Raw genomic sequence first — 21,058 nt, 5'->3', positions numbered from 1 at the left:
GGAAGCGGGTCCTCACCAGACACCAGATCTGCTGGGACCTTGGTCTTGGACGTCCAGCCTCTAGAACTGTGGGAAGTAAGTGTTTGTTGTTAAGCTGCCCAGCCTGTGGCATTTTGGCTATAGTGGCCCGAGCTGACAGGGACAGCGTGGACGCAGGGAGTGTGGAGCATGGTGGCTGTCTTTGTAATAGGCCACATGTTCCCGTGTGCTGCTTCTCTACTTTTATTTTTCTTGAAATATTTCTCCACTTGACCCTTCAAGCCTTCTGTTGAGTTTTTAATTTCTACTACTGTATTTGTAATTTCCAAGAGTTTTTTTCTTGTTTCTTGATTTTTCTTTTTTTTTTAAACAGTAGTGTGATGATTCTGGCCTGAAACAGACCCTTTCCTGTATCCTTCAGAGGGAACCCACCCTGCTGGCACCTTGAACTTGGATGTCCAGCTTCCAGACCTGTGAGAAAAATACATTTCTTCTGCTGAAGCTGCCCCATGTAGGGTATTTGGTTACCTGAGATATGCAGTGTAGACTGCTTCACAGTCACAGGCGAGCTTCCTCTGAGGCCCGGCCAGCGTCCTCCCACTGCGCCTCTCTGACAGAGGGAGGGGCACTGGCTTGGGACCTTCCCTCGGCTGAGCCCCCTGCCCGCCTTCAAGTATGGTCCTCACCCCCCTCTGTCAGCTGGGAGGCCGAGGCGCAGAGAGGCTCAGACCTGGGGATGCTGCGCCCCCGGGAGCTGGGGGTGTGGCTCTTCCTCCCGGTTTGCCCCTGCCCGCCCCCTTCCCCCCCGTCCTAAGCCCAGCACCCTTCCCCATCTCTTCTTCACCTGGCTCCTCTCCATATGCTTTAAATTCGTTCAATACCAGAAGGATTTGAGAAACTTGGTTTGCCTGCGAGCCTTTCCGCGCCGGGGACCTTTTCGCCCTGAGGAGCCTCAGGCCTCTCAGCCCTGCTCACGGTCCTGTTTCTCTGCCCCTTCTGCTCTGCCTTCCATTCTTCTTCACACAGCAAACCCTGCTGCTGTTGTTACGTGTTCCTTCTGCACCTCAGGCTCACTCTGCCCTTAGGAGCAGTGTTCATGGTTGCACAGACCATGGGGCTCTCTGCTGGTGGCCTTTGTGGTGGCTCTCGGCTCTGGTGGCTCCCCGCCACGCCCCAGCTTTCCCACCCAGCACGCAGGTACCTTCTCAGCCTGCTGGCCAAGGGTGGTCCAGTCCTGGGGGAAAGCGCGTCCATCCTCTGGGGGCGGAAGTACAGATGAGTCCATCCTCACATCAGGGAGAAATGGTCAGGCCATGCTGCCAGCATCCTCTTAAGAAAGGACGTCCCAGGCAAAGATTTTAGTTTCTGCAACCCTGGGTCTTTCTGGCAAAGAGAAATGGGTGGTTACGGTTTGCATTCAGCTGTGCGATCCACTGCTTTTAAAGCGTCCAGTTCCACGGCCTCTCCAGCAGGCTGTTGAACTTGGTGTGATTCCTCACACATGACGAAGAACTTCCATCTCCCAGATGCTGATGTTGTTATTGTTCTCGAGTGTGGAGAGAAATAAGAAAAATCTTCTGTAGCTACTGCTCTTCTAAACACGGATTCAGTTCCTGTTTGGTTGACTCCATGAAATACCGTCTCCAGAAGACACTGGGAACACAGCAGCTCTTCTCATTTTCCAGTGATTTGCCCAAGACAAAGTCATTGTTTCTTTTTTTCCTTCTACTCCAGGGAAGGCTCTTGCCTGTCTTCCGGGTGAATTTTCAATGGCATTTGCACCAGGAATGGTCACTCTTTCTGGCTGGTGGCTGACCTCCTTACCCTGAAGTCCCTGGAAGCACCTGGCAGGTGCCCAGAGGCAGGCTTCTCCCCTGTGTCTACAGCGCTTCCCAGAGGCAGCATGGTGAGGCCAGTGGTGACCTCAGTCTGCCCATCCATTTCAGCAGCCCCTTCCCTGCCATGATAAGTAGCTTGATTTATGACAGTTGCTGCAGTCTCTTCCCCTGCTTTGTTAGAGAGAGAGAGAGGGAAACCTCTATTGGAATGAGTGTCTTTGGGGAAGAAGCAAAACTTCTTTTGGCAGAAACTTCCTGAGCCCATTAGACACATTAGTCCAATCTGTGTGGAGGCTGCTTGAAGAATCGGTGAGGGCAATACAGGCGGCAGGCAAGAGGGTGGGGCGGGCCAGGAACCCACACTCTTCCCCTGTGATTTGGTAGCTCCCTGTAGAGAAGGAATCACAAACAAGGATTCAGCCAAATACATCTCTCACAGCTCCGATCTTCTGACTTTTAATTCTGCTGGCATGGTCACAAATAAAAAATATGTGAGGCCCCGTTCTCTTTTCTTCCTCTGTCGTTTCTGGCCAAGTCACAAGCTCTGAAATCTTTGCTTCCAAAGATACTGTGCTGGGGCGGAGAGACCAGACCAGTGTCAAGGGATGTGGCTTCTGGTTCCAGTCCTGTTATTCAGGTGTCTACTGAGCGGCACTCGGACCTCATGTCCTCAGAACTCAAGGAGGAATTAGAACCAATGACCCGATGGAGATGAGCATTAATATGAACTAGAATCCTGTAAATTGAGTTATTAATGGTGATCCTCAGTGTCTCCACTTAGAAAATCACTCAAAATATGTAGCAAACAAATAACATGAAAATTAAAATGGCACATTATAAGATATCGATTTAACACAAAAGAAGGCAGTAACAGAGGAACTTGGAACAACAGCAACAAAGGTGAGCATTTTAATTTAAAATCTCTTACAAGATAAAATTTCAACTGTTCAGTGTTCCCCACAAGCCATTTAACTTATAACATTCACACATTTCCCATTCCATAAAAATGAAATTTCATGTCTTGATGCCTCACCCTCGAGGGTACTGTCAGAGCTGCCTGAAAATGGAGACATCTATTATTTGGATAAAAAATGTTTTTTAATCCATTTTAAAGAGTTGTATTTTTTTAAACAGACAATTTGATTGATCAGTTGGCTATTATATTGATTAAGACAATTTTGTTTGCAAGTGACAGACACCCAAGTAAAACCATCCACAAGAGTAATTTATTGTCATGTGTATAAATTAGGATTCTTTGTTGCAGACAACAGAATCCACTCCAGTTTGTTTCAGAGAAAGGAATTTATTACAACATGTTATGTGGTTTATAGAATTTCTGGGCAGGTCAGGGACACACACTTAGATCCTACAGCCAGAGAGGCACCTGTCAGACAACAGGACTCATCTTCTGAAAACCCCACAGTGACTTCGGCCCCGGCCCACAGCTGAGGGCCGGGACAACAGACGCTCCACCTCAGCTGCTCAGGCGGGGGAGACAAGCACTGGGTCCATCCTGCCTGGAGGAGGCCCAATTTCCCTGAGTGTAGGCTCATTTCCACCTGCCAGTGTCCTGCAGATGTGTGGCTAGTGGGATCTCGGTCACACATGAAGCCTTTGCTGCAATGGAGTCTGGGAAATGTAGGCTTTAGCTTCCCACCCTCGAATTACTGAGCAGGAGGGGTAACAGTGTGCAGGGCATTCCTGGGCAGGAAAGAGCTGGCCTCAGCAAAAGGGCTGGCACTGGACACTGGAGAAGTGAGAAAATTCTGTCTCCATGTTTCCTCTGCCTCTCTCTGCCTGGCTGCCAGAAGCTTCAGAATTTTACCTTAGAGTCCAGGCCCCAGAGGGGTCTAAGTCCCATTTCCATCCTCCTGAGGAAAGGGATGGGTGGACCCAGGCAGGGTCAGCTGCCCACTTCTGACAGGAACAGAGCCAGAGTGCACCAAATGGCCATTCGCTTGGAAGTAAAGAAAATAATTTTCAGAAAAGAGTAGCAGAGGGGAGAAGTGTAGTATCTGGGCAAACCAGACGATATCAAGAAGGCAAGAATTCTTGCTGAAGCAACTTCATCCCTCAGTTTCTGTTGGCTGAGTCTAGCTCTGTCTCCCTGCTGGATGGGAGTGTGGCTTTCTCACACCATTGTATGTTCACTGTTCTTCTGTATCATAGCTGCTGGGAGCAAAGCAGGTGGTGAGAGCAAGACACTCAGCCTCGTTTTCACCCAGACGAGTGGCCTTGGGCAAGCCACTTCAGCCCTCTTCTCCCCTGTGTGCAAAACGAGCTGGCAATAGATGCTCCAGAGACTGTGGAATTTAGACTACAGATGCAATGGTCCCTCCATGGCATCCTGAGAGGGGCCTATTGGAAAGACAGGAATGGAGGAATCTAGTCAAGCACCCGATTAGTAGCTTAAAGGAGGAAAGGATGATAAAGGAACACCTAGAGGTTCCAGATGACCTGAGATCTCCAGAGTCAACCCACTACTGGAAATTTTTTAAATTTTAGGTGAAATTTATGTAACATAAAATTAATAACCATTTGAAAGTGAACAATTCAGTGGCATTTAGTACATTCACAGTGTTATGCAACCATCACCTCTGTCTCGTTCCAAAATGTGCTCATCACCCCAAAAGGTGTGGTGTTTCAGTTCTCTTGGGTCTATACCTAACCATGGAATTGCTGGGTCACGTGGTAACTCTGTGTTTATGCAGAACTGCCAAATTGTTTTCCACAGTGGCTGCGTCATTTCACACTCCTGCCAGCGACGTACGAGGGTTCCCATTTCTCCACAGCCACACCAAAAAGTTGTGAAGGGGTGTCCCTGTGGCTTTGATTTGCTTTTCTGAGAAATTTCTGAAGTGACAGATGACACTTTTTCTTGATTCTTGAGGAGAATCCTGGCAGATAGGAGGTGGAGTGAATGCCTGCAGCAGAGCAAATGTTATCCCACTTCTCAAAACAGAGGGGAAAGTGGGCTCCAGAAACTCAAGCCTTCCATCCCCAGCCACATCTGAGGGGCTCCAATAACCAGATGGAAAACAGGAAGAGAGGGGCCCCAGGGGAAGGCCGTTTCCCCAGTGAACCTGTGGTCACGTCATTGCAATCGTGCGTTTGTACTCTTTTGGGAACAGCATAGAGACACATTGTGGGTAGGTGGCCTCACTGTGGGATGCACAGTCACACCCCAAGACAGGAGGGCTCTGCGTCTGGGTTGCCTGGTATCAGGGCCTCTGGGGCAAAGATGGGGCAGAGTGGCAGGAAGTCATCCAGGGATGTCTTGGGAGATTGGCTGTCCAGAGATGACCGGCTGCATGAGAAGGCAAGGTCGACTGGGACCAGGTTCTGGACTGGGTTCAAAAATGGATGACACATGACCAGGCTCTCTAGGTGACTGGCAACTTGGGTGTAAGAAAATTTGCCTATTCAGTGGCGTGCTGGCCCACACGAGTGGAGAACATGGTGTGGCCTCAGGGAGCTGATCTAAGTGAAAAAGCCATTAGCGGATGTCTCCCACCAGGGTGGAGCTCTGCACCATCAGACAGCCACATCCTAAGGAAGGGAAAGCTGGCCTGTGCTTGGAGATTAGGGCAGCGAATGCCACCCTGTGACAGGCGAGGGGCAGCGACCTCCCCACCGCCGTGGCCCACACCGTGTACACCGCTCCTTTGCCCTCCAGTCCACCCACCGCCTGCCTCCTGGCTTCCACCATCATGTCTGTTTTCACATTCCAGTTTCTTTGCAGTAGAGCCTCTATGGCCTAATCATCTAATAACGATTCCTCCCTCTGCTCTCCCGTCCCCACCACACTGGGTGGCACAACCCCAGAACTTTTTGCACCTGTTCCCTGTCCTGCCCAGCAGTTTCGCAGGCATAGCCTGCACTGTGGGAGGGTCCAGACAGGGTTCCATGGGTCAGTCCCTGGGGCTCCTGGACCCCAGGACTGGAAACATTGGCTGGAGGAGTGGTTTTGCTTCTGTGGAGATGGTTGTATGAAGAGGCTGCCATCTGTCTTCCCTCCCAGGCCCCTTGGGGATGTGGGGCCTCCCCTGCCCCTCGATTAGCTCAGGTCTGATGCGTTAGCCAGCCCCTGCTTGCCCAGCTGCTCCCCCAGCCTGAAAGAACCTTGGTGACCAGACCAGCCTGTACAGCTTCTAACCAGATAGACTAACCCTCTCAGGCTGCTGAATGAGGCACAGAATTCAGCATAGGGATTTCTCCAGTTCTGCACATAAGGAGTTTGGAAGTTGCCACTCTGTCCTAACAAGTAAAAAGCTGAATAGCCTGAGAAGTCAATAACTCTTCTTGGGTCCCTGAGAGAGGGGAGGGCATATGGCCAACCACTGCCCCCAAGATTGGAGAGACAGGCAGCTTCCCAGAGCAGAGATGCAGGGCTGGAAACTGCTGCAGAGCCTGGGCCAGGGCGGGAAAACCTGGAGTGTAATTGATGACTTGTTGGAGGCTTGATGCCGACAACTCTGAGAGTTAAAAACTCCAGGGGACCCAGTCACGGGAGGTTTTCCACAACTTTGTGAAATTTGCCTCCAGGAGCTCGACCCTTCAGAAAGTAGGCATAGAGGGAACTTACCTCAACATAATAAAGGCCATATATGACAAACCCACAGCCAACATCATTATCAATGGTGAAAAACTGAAACCATTTCCTCTAAGATCAGAAAAAAGACAAGGTTGTCCACTCTCACCACTATTATTCAACATAGTTTTGGAAGTTTTAGCCACAGAAATCAGAGAAGAAAAAGAAATAAAAGGAATCCAAATCGGAAAAGAAGAAGTAAAGCTGTCACTGTTTGCAGGTGACATGATACTATACATAGAGAATCCTAAAGATGCTACCAGAAAACTACTAGAGCTAATCAATGAATTTGGGAAAGTAGCAGGATACAAAATTAATGCACAGAAATCTCTTGCATTCCTATACACTAATGATGAAAACTCTGAAAGAGAAATTAAGGAAACACTCCCATTTACCACTGCAACAAAAAGAATAAAATACCTAGCAATAAACCTACCTAAGGAGACAGAGGACCTGTATGCAGAAAACTATAAGACACTGATGAAAGAAATTAAAGATGATACAAACAGATGGAGAGATATACTTTGTTCTTGGATTGGAAGAATCAACATTGTGAAAATGACTATACTACCCAAAGCAATCTACAGATTCAATGCAATCCCTATCAAACTACCAATGGCATTTTTCACAGAACTAGAACAAAAAATTTCATGATTTGTATGGAAACACAAAAGACCCAGAATAGCCAAAGCAATCTTGAGAAAGAAAAACGGAGCTGGAGGAATCAGGCTCCCGGACTTCAGACGATACTACAAAGCTACAGTAATCAGGACAGTATGGTACTGGCACAAAAACAGAAATATAGATCAATGGAACAGGATAGAAAGCCCAGCGATAAACCCACGCACATATGGTCACCTTATTTTTAATAAAGGAGGCAAGAATATACAATGGAGAGAAGACAGTCTCTTCAGTAAGTGGTACTGGGAAAACTGAACAGCTACATGTAAAAGAATGAAATTTGAACACTCCATACACCATACACAAAAATAAACTCAAAATGGGTTAAAGACCTAAATGTATGGCCAGACACTATAGAACTCTTAGAGGGAAACATAGGCAGAACACTCTATGACATAAATCACAGCAAGATCCTTTTTGACCCAGCTCCTAGAGAAATGGAAATAAAAACAAAAATAAACAAATGGGACCCAATGAAACTTAAAAGCTTTTGCACAGCAAAGGAAACCATAAACAAGACGAAAAGACAACCCTCAGAATGGGAGAAAATATTTGCAAATGAAGCAACTGACAAAGGATTAATCTGCAAAATTTACAAGCAGCTCATGCAGCTCAATATCAAAAAAACAAACAACCCAATCCAAAAATGGGCAGAAGACGTAAATAGACATTTCTCCAAAGAAGATATACAGATTGCCAACAAACACATGAAAGGATGCTCAACATCACTAATCATTAGAGAAATGCAAATCAAAACTACAGTGAGGTATCACCTCACACCCGTCAGAATGGCCATCGTCAAACAATCTACAAACAACAAATGCTGGAGAGGGTGTGGAGAAAAGGGAACCCTCTTGCACTGTTGGTGGGAATGTAAATTGATACAGCCACTATGGAGAACAGTATGGAGGTTCCTTTAAAAACTAGAAGTAGAACTACCATACGACCCAGCAATCCCACTACTGGGCATATACCCTGAGAAAACCATAATTCAAAAAGAGTCATGTACCAAAATGTTCACTGCAGCTCTATTTACAATAGCCAGGACATAGAAGCAACCTAAGTGTCCATAGACAGATGAATGGATAAAGATGTGGCATATATACACAATGGAGTATAAGGCATGAAAAGAAACAAAATTGAGTTATTTGTAGTGAGGTGGATGGACCTAGAGTCTGTCATACAGAGTGAAGTAAGTCAGAAAGAGAAAAACAAATACCATATGCTAACACATATATATGGAATCTAAAAAAAAAAAAAAAAGGTCTGAAGAACGTAGGGGCAGGACAGGAATAAAGGCAGAGACAGAGAGAATGGACTTGAAGACACAGGGAGAGGGAAGGGTCAGCTGGAACAGGGAGAGGGAAGGGTAAGCTGGAACAAAGTGAGAGAGTGGCATGTACTTATATATAGTACCAAATGTAAAATAGATAGCTAGTGGGAAGCAGCCGCATAGCACAGGGAGATCAGCTTGGTGCATTGTGACCACCTAGAGGGGTGGGATAGGGAGGGTGGGAGGGAGATGCAAGAGGGAGGAGATATGCGGATATATGTATATGTATAGCTGATTCACTTTGTTATAAAGCAGAAACTAACACACCATTGTAAAGCAATTATACTCCAATAAAGCTGTTAAGAAAAAATTACAAGGCATATCAAAAAGCAAAACAAAACTACAAAACAAACAAATGAAAAACCCAAAACAAACAAAACCCACAATTTGAAGTGACAGAGCAAGCTTCAGAATGAAACGTGGCAGGGATGTTGGAATTATTAGACTGAGAATTTAAAGCAACTATGATTAATGTGCTAAGGGCTCTAAGAGATAAAGTAGGCAGCTTGCAGAAAAGATAGGCAATGTAAGCAGAGAGATGGAAATCCCAAGAAAGAACCAAAAAGAAATGCTAGAGATCAAGAATACGGTAACAGAAAAGAAGAATGTCTTTGATGGGCTTGTTAGTAGACTGGACACAGCTGGGAAAGAATCTCTGAGCTAGGGGATATATCAACAGAATTCTCAAAAACCAAAAAGCAAAGAGAACAAAGATTGAAAAAAAGGAAAACAGAATATGCAAAACAGTGGGACAAGTACAAACGATGTAACTTATGCATAATGGGAACACCAGAAAGAGAAGAAAGGGAGAAAAGAAGAAAAGAAATGTTTGAAACCATCATGATGGAGAAATTCCCCAAGTTAATGTCAGACACCAAACCACAGATCCAGGAAGCTCAGAGAACACTAAGCAGGATAAACGCAAAAAACAAAACAAAACAAAAACACCAAAAAACAAAAAACACCCTACACCACACACAAAAACCCCTCAAAACAAAACATCAGTCCTCCCCTGCAAAACAAAACAAAACAAAAACTATACCTCAGCATACTATTTTCAAACTACAGAAAATCAAAGATTAAAAATAAAAATCCTGAAAGAAGCCAGAAGGGAAAAAACATCATATCCATAGAGAAGCAAAAATTAGAATATTGTCTGACTTTTCCTCAGAAAGCATGCAAGCAAGAAGAGAGTAGAGTGAAATATTTAAAGTTTTGAGAGAAAGAATACACCCACCTAGTATTCTTTACCCTGTGAAAGCATCCTTCAAAAGTGAAGGAGAAATAAAACTTTCTCAGATAAACAAATTGACTTGTTGCCAGTGGACCTACTTTGATAGAAATGTTAAAAGAAGTTCTTTGAAGAGAAAGAAAATAATATAGTTCAGAAACTTGGATTTACATAAAGTAAAGAAGAGCACTGAAGTGAAGATAAATAGAATAAGTGAAGGTAAAATAAATATTTTTCTTGTCCTTAATTGATCTAATAGATAACAGTTTGTTCAAAATAACAATAAACACAATTGTATTTGAATATGTATGCTTATATATAAGTGAAATGAATGACAGCAATGATACAAGGGAGGAATTAGGGAGATTTTATTATTATAATGTACTCACACTACCTGTGAAGAGGTATAGTGTTATTTGAAACGAATTAGATTAGTTGTAAATGTATATGGCAAACTCTAGGGCAACCACTAAAAAAAAGCAAAAAAAGAAGTCTAACTGATATTCTAACAAAGTAGAGAAAATGGAATTATAAAATGCTCACTAAAAACAACAAAGGCAGAAAGAGAGTGGAAGACAAAAATAGACACAACGAACAAGGGCAACAAACAGAAAATAGTAACAAATGGTAGATATTAATCTAACCATACCAATAATCACTTTCAATGTCAATAGCTTAAATGCACCAATTAAAAGAATTTGTTAGAGTGGATTAAAACACAAGACCCAATTATATGTTGTCTACAAGAAACCCACTTTAAATATAAAGATACATATAGATTAGAACTAAAAGGATAGAGGGAAAAATATATTATGTTAACACTAATCAATAAAAAAGTGGGAGTAGCTGTATTAATTTCAGGCAGAGCAAGGAAAGTTATCAGGGATAAAGAAGGGCATTACATAATGATAAAGAGAATTCTTCAAGAAGACATAACAATTCTTATTATGCACGTACCTAACAACAGAGTGTCAAACTACGCAAGACAAAAACTAATAGAACTGCAAGAAGAAATAGTTGACTCCACTATCATAGATGGAGCTTTTGACACCCCTCCATAATAAATGGACAGATCTGTCAGAAAATCAGTAAGAGCATAGTTGACCTCAATAACACCATCAATCAACTGGATTTAACTAACATCTCTAGACTACTTCTTCCAGCAACAGTAGAATACATATTTTTCTCAAACTCACATGGAATATTCACCAAGTCGTACCACATTCTGGGGCATAAAACACCCTTTAACAAATGTGAAAGAATAGGGATAAAGCAGTGTCTGGTCTCAGACCACAGTGGAATTAAACAAGAAGTCAATAACAGAAAGTAACCTGGAAAATCCCAAAACACATGGAGATTAAACAACACATTTCTAAATAACATGCGGGTCTAGGAAGACATCTCAAGAGAAATTTTAAAGTAGTTTGAATGAAATGAAAATAAAAACACAACTCATCAAAATTTGTGGGATGCAACGATAGCAGTGCTTAGAGGAAATTTTACAGCATTGAATGCATCTAAAATCAATAAGCTTTCACCTTAGGAAACTAGAAAATGAGCAAATTAAATTGAAAATGAGCAGAAGGAAAGAAATAATTAGAGCAGAAATCAGTGAAGTTGAAAACAGGAAATCAATAGAGAAAATCAATGAAACCAAAAGCTGGTTCTTTGAAAAGATCAATAAAATTGATAAGCCTCTAGCCAGGCTAACCAAGAAAAAAAAAGATAGGACACAAAGTACTAATATCAGAAATGAAAGAAGGAACACCACTACAGATCTTATGGACATTAAAAGAATTAAAAAAGGAGTACTATGAACAACTCTATGCCCACAAATTTGAGAACCTAGATGAAATGCACCAATTCCTTAAAGGAAACAATCTATCAAAACTCACTCAAGAAGAAATAGATAGTCCGAATAGACCAATATCTATTAAGGAAATTGAATCAATAGTTAATAACCTTCCAAACAGAAAGCATGAGACCCAGATGGGCTCACTGGTGAATTCTACCAAACATTTAAAGAAGAAATTATACCAATTCTCTACAATCTCTTTCAGAGGATAGAAGCAGAGGAAATACTTTCTAACTTGTTTTCTGAGGCCAGTATTTCCCTAATACTAAAAACATCCAAAAACTTTACCAGAAAAGAAAACTATAGACCAATAACTTTCATGAACATAGATGCAAAAATTCTCAACAAAATATTAGCAAATTGAATCCAACAATGTTCAAAAAGAATTATATACCACAACCAAGTGGGATTTATCCCAGGTATGGAAGCCTCAACATTTGAAAATTAATTAATATAATCCACCACATCAACAGACTATAAAAGAAGAGTCACATGGTCATATCAATAGATGTAGAAAAACATCTGACAAAATCCAGCACCCATTAATGATAAAACCCTCAGCAAACTAGGAATAGAGGGGAACCTCCTCAACCTGATAAAGAATATCTACCAAAAAAAACCCTACAGCTAACATCGTATTTAATGGTGAGAATCTCAAAACTTTCCTGCAAAGATCAGGAACAAGGCAAGGATATTCCTTCTCACCACCCCTTTTTAACATTGTACTGAAAGTCCAAGCTAATGCAATAATACAAGAAAAAAAATTTTTTTTAAGTAATACGGATTGAGAAGGAAGAAATAAAACAATCTTTGTTTGCAGATGACGTGATCATCTATGTAGAAAAATCCAAAGCATTAACTAAAAAACTCTGGGAACTAATAAATGATTACCACAACATTGCAGGGTACAAAGTTAATATACAAAAGTTATTCACTTTTCTACATACCATCAATGAACAAGTGGAATTTGAAATTAAAAACACAATACCATTTAAAAATGAAATCCTAAGTTTTAAATCTAACAAAATACATACAAAATCTATATGAAAAAGACTACAAAATGCTGATGAAGGATATCAAAGAGTTAAATAAATGGAGAGATGTTCCATGTTCATGGATAGGAAGACTCAATATTGTCAAGATGTCAGTTCTTTCCAGTTTGATCTATAGATTCAATATAATCCTAATCAAAATCCCTGCAAGTTATTTTTTGAATATTTACAAGCTGATTCTAAAGTTTAAATGGAGAGGCAAAAGCACAGAACAGCCAACACAATATTGAAGAAGAAGAACAAAGTTGGAGGACTGACACACCCAACTTTAAGACTTAATATAAAGCTAAAGTAATCAAGATAGCATGGTATCAGTGAAAGAACAGACATTTATGTCAGTGCTATAGAATAGAGAGCCCAGAAATATACCCACATAAATATAGTCAACTGATCTTTGACAAAAATACAAAGGCAATGCAATGGAGCAAAGGTAGTCTTTTCAACAAATGGTCTTGGAAGAACTGTACATCCACATGTGAAAAATGAATCCAGACCCAGATTTTATACCCTTCACAAAGATTAACTCAAAATGGATCATAAACCTAAAGGTAAAACATAAAACTATAAAACTCCTGGAAGATAACATAGGAGAAAACTTAGTATGATGTGATGACTTAGTATGGTGATGACTTTTTAGATACAGCACCAAAGACATGATCAATGAACAAAATAATTGATAAGCTGGACTTCACTGAAATTAAAGACTTCTGCTCTGTGAAAGACAATGTCAACAGAGTGAGGACACAAGCCATGGACTGGAAGAAAATATTTGCAAAAGAAACATCTGATAAATGAACTCTTCAAACTTAACAATAAGAAACTCAACTCTTCAAACTCAGCAATAAGAAAAGAAACAACCCAATTAAAAACTGGGCCAAAGGCCTTAAAACCTCACCAAAAAAGACATACAGATGGCAAAGAAGTATATGAAAAGATGCTCCACATCATACATCATCAGGGAAATGCAAATTAAAACAACAATGAGATATCACTATGCACCTATTAGAATGGCTAAACTCCAGAACACTGACACCACCAAATGCTGGCAAGGATGTGGTGCAACAGGAACTCTCATCCATTGCTGGTGGGAATGCAAAATGGTGCAGCCGCTTCAGAAGACAGTTTGGTGGTTTCCTACAAAACTAAACATACTCTTACCATATAATCCAGCAATCATGCTCTTTGGTATTTAATTAACCAAATGAGTTGAAAATTTATGTCTATACAAAAACCCTCACACAGACATTTTTAGCAGCTTTATTCATAATTGCCCAAACTTGGAAGCAACCAAGAAGTCCTTTAATAGCTGGATGGCTAAATAAACTGTGGAAAAAACCAAACAATGAAATATTACGCAGTGCTAAAAAGAAATGAGCTGTCAAGCCATGAAAAGACATGGAGGAATCTTAAAAGCATATGATTAAGTGAAAAAAAAGCCAATCTGCAAAGGCTACATACTGTGTGATTCCAACTGTGTGACATTTTGGAAAAGGCAAAACTATGGAGAAAGTAAAAAGATCAGTGGTTGCCAGGGGTTAAGGGGAGAGAGGGATGAACAGGTGGAGCACAGAGGGCTTTTAGGGCAGTAAAAATACTCTGTGTGAATCTATAACAGCGGATACCTGTCATTATACATTTGTCCAAAATCCATAGAATGTACAACACCAAGAGTGAACCCTGTTGGACCTTGGGCGATAATGATGTGTCAGTGTAGGTCCATCAGTTGTAATGAATGTTCCAATCTGGGGGGGGATGTTGATAGTGAGGTAGGCTATGTGTGGGGGGTGGGAGGGGGCAGGGGTACTTGGAACTCTCTATACCTTTTTTTTTAAATTTGTTTATCTATTTGTTTTTTTTTTTTAATTTTTGGCTATGTTGGGTCTTTGCTGCTGCTCATGGGCTCTCTCTAGTTGAGGCAAGCGGGGGCTACTCCTTGTTGCGGCACACAGGCCTCTCATTGTCGTGGCCTCTCTTGTTGCAGAGCACAGGCTCTAGAGCGCAGGCTCAGCAGTTGTGGCACACAGGCCCAGCTGCTCCGCGGCATGTGGGATCTTCCTGGGCCAGGGATTGAACCTACGTCCCCTGCACTGGCAGGCGGATTCCTAACCACTGCACCACCAGGGAAGCCCTCCATACCTTCTTAGTTTGCTGTGAACTTGAAACCACTCAAAAAAAAAAAGTCTTATTAAAAAAAAAAGAATCTCGCTCCAACTATGGAATCAGATTTGCTGAACTTGAAACCAGCCTAATGTGGCCTCTGACAAGTTAATTAACCTCTCTGTGCCTCAGTTTCCACATCTGTAAAGCAGGGATAATAACAGTCCTGACCCATAGAGTGGTTGTGAGTGTTACAAGACAGTGCATGTAAAGCATGTAGCCCCGTGTCTACTGAAAAAGAGAGAGCGATTTGAGTTATTTACAACTGGTTTGTTGAACAGTCTGAACAAGTGAGGAACAAACAGGAAATGGCTTGATCTTCCTCCAACCCTGGGCTTCAAATAAGTTCTTCCACATCTTCCTTCTCTGCCCCTTGCCAACATCTCAGCAAGCCAGCTCCCCTTAGCACATGGGGCAGTTTTAACTACAAGAACAAGCCCCATTTCTATAAAGATGACTCACTTCCAGGCATTAAGGAGTCCAATCCAGTCTCAGTCGAAATTCGAATCTCACATCCAAGCCAAACTCGCAGGCAGGCCCTGTGGCTGAGCCAGTGATGGAGGAGGGGCTTTGCGCCCCTTTCCTTTTCCTGGTTCTCTCACTCTTCCCTTCCTCTCTGGGGCGAGGGCGTGGGAGATTAGAGGCAGGGAGCAGAACATCTTTTTTCTTTTTAACTTAAGTAGTCCTGTGGCTGTCGCCCTCACTTGGCAATCCTCCAAATGCTGCCCCTCTCAAGGTCCACATTTTGTGGATTCTTTGGAGACCCCCTGGGGCCATGCAGACTACAGAGTTTCTTAACCTGGGAGATACATTCTTTGCATAATCTCTCGCAACCCATCCTTTCTGGTTCATCTCCGCTGCACCCCATCTCCCCGCCCTGATCTTTGCCCCCGCTTCTCTTTCTCTGTGCCCCCAGAGCCTGAACCCTCTGGACTGTGCCTCTGGGGCTTCCTTGCTCACTGATCTCCGGGTTCCGCCCGTGGAGGCCCCGGCCGGAGACAGGAGGGTGGGAGCTGGGCTGCCCCGCCTCCCAGCACCAGGCGACACTGTCTGTCCCCTTGACCTCTGTCCTTGGAACGGGAATGGCTCTCTGATGTCGTTAGTCCCCAGGAGCCTCGACATCCACCTGAAGTAGCACCTTCAGAAAAATTCTTCAGGGAATTCCCTGGCGGTGTAGTGGTTACGACTTTGTGCTTTCACTGCCGAGGGCCCAGGTTCAATCCCTAATCAGGGAACTAAGATTCCACAAGCTGCATGGGGTGGCAAAAAAAAAAAAAAAAAAAAAAAAAAGGAAAGATAAAAGTTAAAGAAAAAGGAAAAAGAAAGAAAGAAAAATTCATCAAAAGGCAGCACATAGAGTTCCATGTCAGAAACAGTTATCGACAACGTGTAAGTCTGACAAAGGACGTGCGCAAAGAATATACACAGAATTCCTACACGCCAACAAGAGAAAGATAACATGAAAATGGACTTGAATAGGCACGTCTCAAAAGAATGAATCAAAATATCCTCTTTCATGCGTTTCATAAACAGACAGAAAGGGGTCAATCTTGTTGGTCATCAGAGATATGGCCGCACACCCACTCGTGTGGCGGAAGGGGAAGTCGTGGAAAATACCAAGTGCTGGCTAGGCTGCGGGGCAACCGGGACTCCCCCACGCGGCTGGGGGAGGGGGAAGGGGTATGAGCATTTTGAAAAGGTCCTTGGTGTGTCCACTGACATTGAAGATACACACACCTGATGCTCTGGCAGTTCCACTCCCAGGAAAGCAACCAATGATCGTGAAAAGACAGGTACAGCCCCAAACTGGACGTGGCACACATGAGTATTAATAACTGAATGAATCAGTGAATTGTGGTGCAGCAGTGGGAAGCAGTGGTCTACATGGAAATGCAACACACGTACGACTCTTACAAATATAATGTTGAGTGAAAGAACAGAGAGTCAAAAGAAGACACACTATATGATTCCATTTACAGAAAGTTTAAAAGCAGGCAAAACTCCTCTCAGCTGTTAGAAGTCTAGGTAATGGTTATCGAGGGTGGGGTGGGGCAGACGGGGAGTATGAGTATCTGAATGGCAGGAAAGGGTCTGTTTCCTAATCTGGGGCTGATAACACGGAGGTGCTCAGTTTGCAAAACCTCCTTGAGCTGTACACGGACGTGCATGTTTCTGCAAGTATTTTATACTTCAGTAAAAAAAGCTCTCTTTGTTCTTTTCAACAAGCGGTGCTGTAACACTTGGATCTCCGTGTGGAATGACCCTCAGCCCTTACCTCATGCCACATTATAGCATTAACTTGAAGTGGATCATAGTCCTAAATGTAAGAGCTAACACTATGCAACTTTGAGAAGAAAAGATAGGAGAACATCTATGTGCACTTGTGTTAGGCAAAGATTTACAAGCTACAACACAAAAAGCACCCAGTATAAAAGAAAAAAAATTGATAAATGGGACTTCATCAAAGTTTTAAAACTTTCATTCTTCAAAAGACTGTTTAAAAAATGGAAAGACAAGCCATAGTCTGGGAGAAAATACTTACAAAGTACATATCTGACAAAGCACTTGTGTTATTCAGATTACATAAAGAATGTGTTCTTCTTAATAACTGATAAGAAGATTAAAAACAAAAATTGGCAAAATATTTGAATAGACACTTCACCAAAGATATACAGACAGCAAATGAGCACATGAAAAGACTCTCAATAGCACCAGTCATTAGGGAAATGAAATTAAAACCCCCTGAGATACCTCTGCACACGTAATAGATTGGCTGAAATTCAGAAGACTTCCAATACTAAGTCCTGGCAAGAATGTGGAGGAAATGGGACTCTCGTACACTTCCAACGAGGATGCAAAACGTTACAAGCACTTTGGAAAATTTTGCCAGCTTCTTACAATGTTAAACACACACTTACCATATGACTCAGCTCTTCCACTCCTAGATACTTGCCTAAGAGAAATGAAAACATATGTCCACACAAAGATCTGTATATGAACATTTACAGCCCCATTATTCATAATCACCCCAAAATAGAAACAAAATGTCCTTCCACAGAGAATGGATAAACAAAGGTACATCCATGCAAGGGTACACTATCCAGAAATAAAAAGGAACAAACTGCAGACAAATGCAAATTTGATGCCCAATATCCCTTCTGGGGGGCGCCCCATCTCTAAAGGGGTCTCTGGGCCCCACTTCACCTGGTTTGAGTGCTCCCCGAGGGCCAGTGACCCCACTGCTTCTACAGAACTCCCACTTGACCCCATCCCTCTCGAGTTTCTACAGCGGGTTGGCAGGTGCCACTGGGGTAAGGGCCTCAGAACCGGTTTAGACTTCTTAGCAAAGCCCAGAATGGATTTCTGGGAGCTGCTGGTGCTCTTCTGACAATGTGGCAGGTGCTTCTTTGCTGTTGTCCTCGGCTTTGGGGTCTTAGCTGAAGTTCAAATGCTCCAGGGAACATTTCCGTAGTGGCTGACAGTGGGGCCCTCATCTGCTCCCACCTGTTGGTGTGCCCACGGAAACAAGTGACATATAGCCATCACTTGTTAAGTGGTTTTCAAAAATAGCTGGTTGGTTGGCTGAATCAGACCAGACAGCTTTTTCTGAAGAGTTGCAGTGAATAAATAAAAACTGCAGTGCACCTGAAGTAAACCCTAACCATTTCCTGCCTAACTCATGGGGCTCCACTAGGATGAAAGAATCTGTGTTTGCAGCATCCCTCATGTGCCCACGAGACAGCAACCCCAGATTCATGTAGAGAATACTCTCCTAACCATATTTATCCTTGATGGTCATGAGTATAACCCTGGAAAAGTTGGCTTCTTGTGCCATGGCAACATTCAGGGAGGATGAATATTTTTTTTATTGAAGTATAGTTGATTTACAATATTGCATAAGTTTCAGGTGTACAGCACAGAGATTCAGATATACATATATATGTGTATATATATAACTTTAAATACATGTATTTATATGTATAATATATATTCTTTTTCAGATTCTTTTCCCTTATAGTTTATTACAAAATACTGAGTATAGTTCCCTGTGCTCTACAGTAGGACCTTGTTGGTTATCTATTTTATATAGAGTAGTGTGTATATGTTAATCCCAGCCTCCTAATTCCCCCCTGCCCCCCCACTATCCCTTGTGGTCACCATAAGTTTGTTTTCTATGACTGTGAGTCTGTTTCTGTTTTGGAAATAAGCTCATTTGTGTCTTTTTTTCTTTTAGATTCTACATATAAGCGATATCATATGATATTTGTCTTTCTCTGTCTGACTTACTGTACTTAGTATGATAATCTCTAGGTCCATCCATGTTGCTGCAAATGGCATTATTTCATTCTTTTTTATGGCTAATATTCCCTTGTGTATATATGGACCACATCTCTATCCATTCATCTGTCAGTGGGCATTTAGGTTGCTTCCACATCTTGGCTATTGTAAATAGTGCTTCTGTGAACACTGGGGTGCATATATCTTCTTGAATTACGGTTTTCTCCTTTCTTCTTTCTTGTGCCATGGCAACATTCAGGGAGGATGAATATTTTTAAAGCTGAAGACATCTGACTGCTGGTTCCTCAATGAAAGTTGCTACAGCTCTTTAATAGGCAGCTGGGAAAAGAGAATCTGCCCAGCCTGGACTTTGTTGCTTCAAGTCTGAAAGGACCCCTGCCACCTTGCTATAACTAATGCTTTCTCTGTGTAGTTGAGGACCTGGCTTCTGGTCATGAGTCCAGAGCCTGTAGCAGAGCCAGGGAGAAGATGCTGCCTCTGAAAGAGACATCCACAGAGAACCCAGGTGGCTGCATTGGGGTGCGTGAATGGACCTTCTGCATCTCGAGGAGCAGCAAAGCCCTTTCACAGAACTGTAGCAGGAAGGGGGACCCCTTCCAGGGCCCAAGAGTGAGCTCTTGTCTAACACTTGGAAATGATTGTCCAAGGAGACACACGTGCTGACAAAGCAAGAGACTTTATTGGGAAGGGGCGCCCAGGCGGAGAGCAGAAAGGTAAGGGAACCCAGGAGAACTGCTGTCCACGTGGCTCGCAGTCGCAGGGTTTATGGTGATGGGGTTAGTTTCTGGTTGTCTCTGGCCAATCATCTTGCTTGGCCCATATTTGGTGACTCAGGGTCTTTCCTGGTGGTGCGTGCATCACTCAACCAAGACGGATTCCAGTGCAAAGGACTCTGGGAGGTTTTCAGGACATATTATGGGCTGGCGTCTCCTCCCTCCTCCTTTCGGCCCCTCCCGAATTCTCCCCGTTAGTTTTCGGTGGCAGCACTGTGTCCTTTATCAGGACCTCCTGTTGTGAGACAACTTAGGCAAGCGGTTATCATCGTGCCTGGCCAAGGCGGGCGGTTTTGGTCAACGGTTCCCTAACAGAACAACACACCGGCAGAGTCACCCATCTGCCCAGGGAACCCGAGAGGCTTCAGTGTGAGTGAGGGGAGCGCCAGTGGGCTTCAGCCACACGTCTCACAGCCTGCTTCTGTGCACAGGACATGCTTCCCTCCACAGCCGAGCTGCGAGCGTCTGTCTTGTTCTTTCCAGGTATGAGCATTTGTCAGCCCTCCACAGCATCCTTACACTTGTGATGTTCACGGGTAACCCAGTCCAGTTAAGAACATGCTCCCATTTCAGGTATTAGTGGGGGGTCTTCATGATCCAAAATCCAATTTCCTCCTTGGCCAAGCCCCAGCTCCCCGGCCCTTCCTGGAATGGAGGCACTCTGCCCTCATTGCTCGTCCTGGAAATTCCTGCTGCTTCCTCGCAGTGAAAGCTGGGCTTGTCCAGTCAACACACTTGCTAGTTCACTAGTTCTTGACAACCTCTTGTAGGACCAGCTGTTGTGATATAAGACTGAAGTTCCTCTTTCAAGTGTAAATACTTCCTAGCAGGAGAAGAATTGCAAATGGCATGCAAAATCAAATAATTTAAACCCATAAGCATTTTAGTCATGTCAGTTTCCACTCCTTGTGGTTTCCAAAGCTGGGGAAGTGAGGGCCTGGGAGAAAATTGACACGTTGCCTCACGGGCTGCTGGCATAAACCCCGCCATGGAGTCCTCCGCTCGCTGCCAGAGGCGTCTGGTTTGGTTTGGTTTTTGAACACTGATCTGATCACACTCCCACGCTTTGGCCGGAAAGTTCAGGACAAAGTCCAAGTATCTCAGCAGGAAACTCAAGGCCTTTCACAAATGACTCAAATACGCTGATTTAACCCAATCACTTGTCCACACCTGCCCTCATCCCCATCCTCCTGTGCAGCCTGCACGCCCAGCGATGGGACAAAATGCCACTCAAGAGGTGCCCATGATGTGAGAGCCTTCATGCCCCAC

The 21,058-nt window shown here is 43.4% G+C and overlaps 1 protein-coding gene across 2 annotated transcripts in view; it reads left to right on the top strand.

Annotated features, from left to right (window-relative positions):
• Positions 1 to 19,288, top strand: part of TM2D3 (TM2 domain containing 3) — an 82,357-nt gene extending 63,069 nt beyond the window's left edge. The window contains exon 6 of one of the 2 annotated variants that reach the window (XM_036844938.1): positions 19,255 to 19,288. In XM_036844938.1, the coding sequence (XP_036700833.1) occupies positions 19,255 to 19,273 (19 nt within the window). In that variant the 3' untranslated portion in view covers positions 19,274 to 19,288. Of the gene's footprint in view, positions 1 to 352; positions 818 to 19,254 lie in introns of those variants that run through there. The other variant, XM_036844937.1, reaches the window with a different exon arrangement.
• The last annotated feature ends 1,770 nt before the right edge of the window (positions 19,289 to 21,058 follow it).

Source organism: Balaenoptera musculus, chromosome 2 (genome assembly GCF_009873245.2).
Source record: "Balaenoptera musculus isolate JJ_BM4_2016_0621 chromosome 2, mBalMus1.pri.v3, whole genome shotgun sequence".
Taxonomy (NCBI): domain Eukaryota; kingdom Metazoa; phylum Chordata; class Mammalia; order Artiodactyla; family Balaenopteridae; genus Balaenoptera; species Balaenoptera musculus.
Note: the sequence above shows the minus strand (reverse complement) of the source record. Positions and strands in the feature narration are given on the sequence as shown.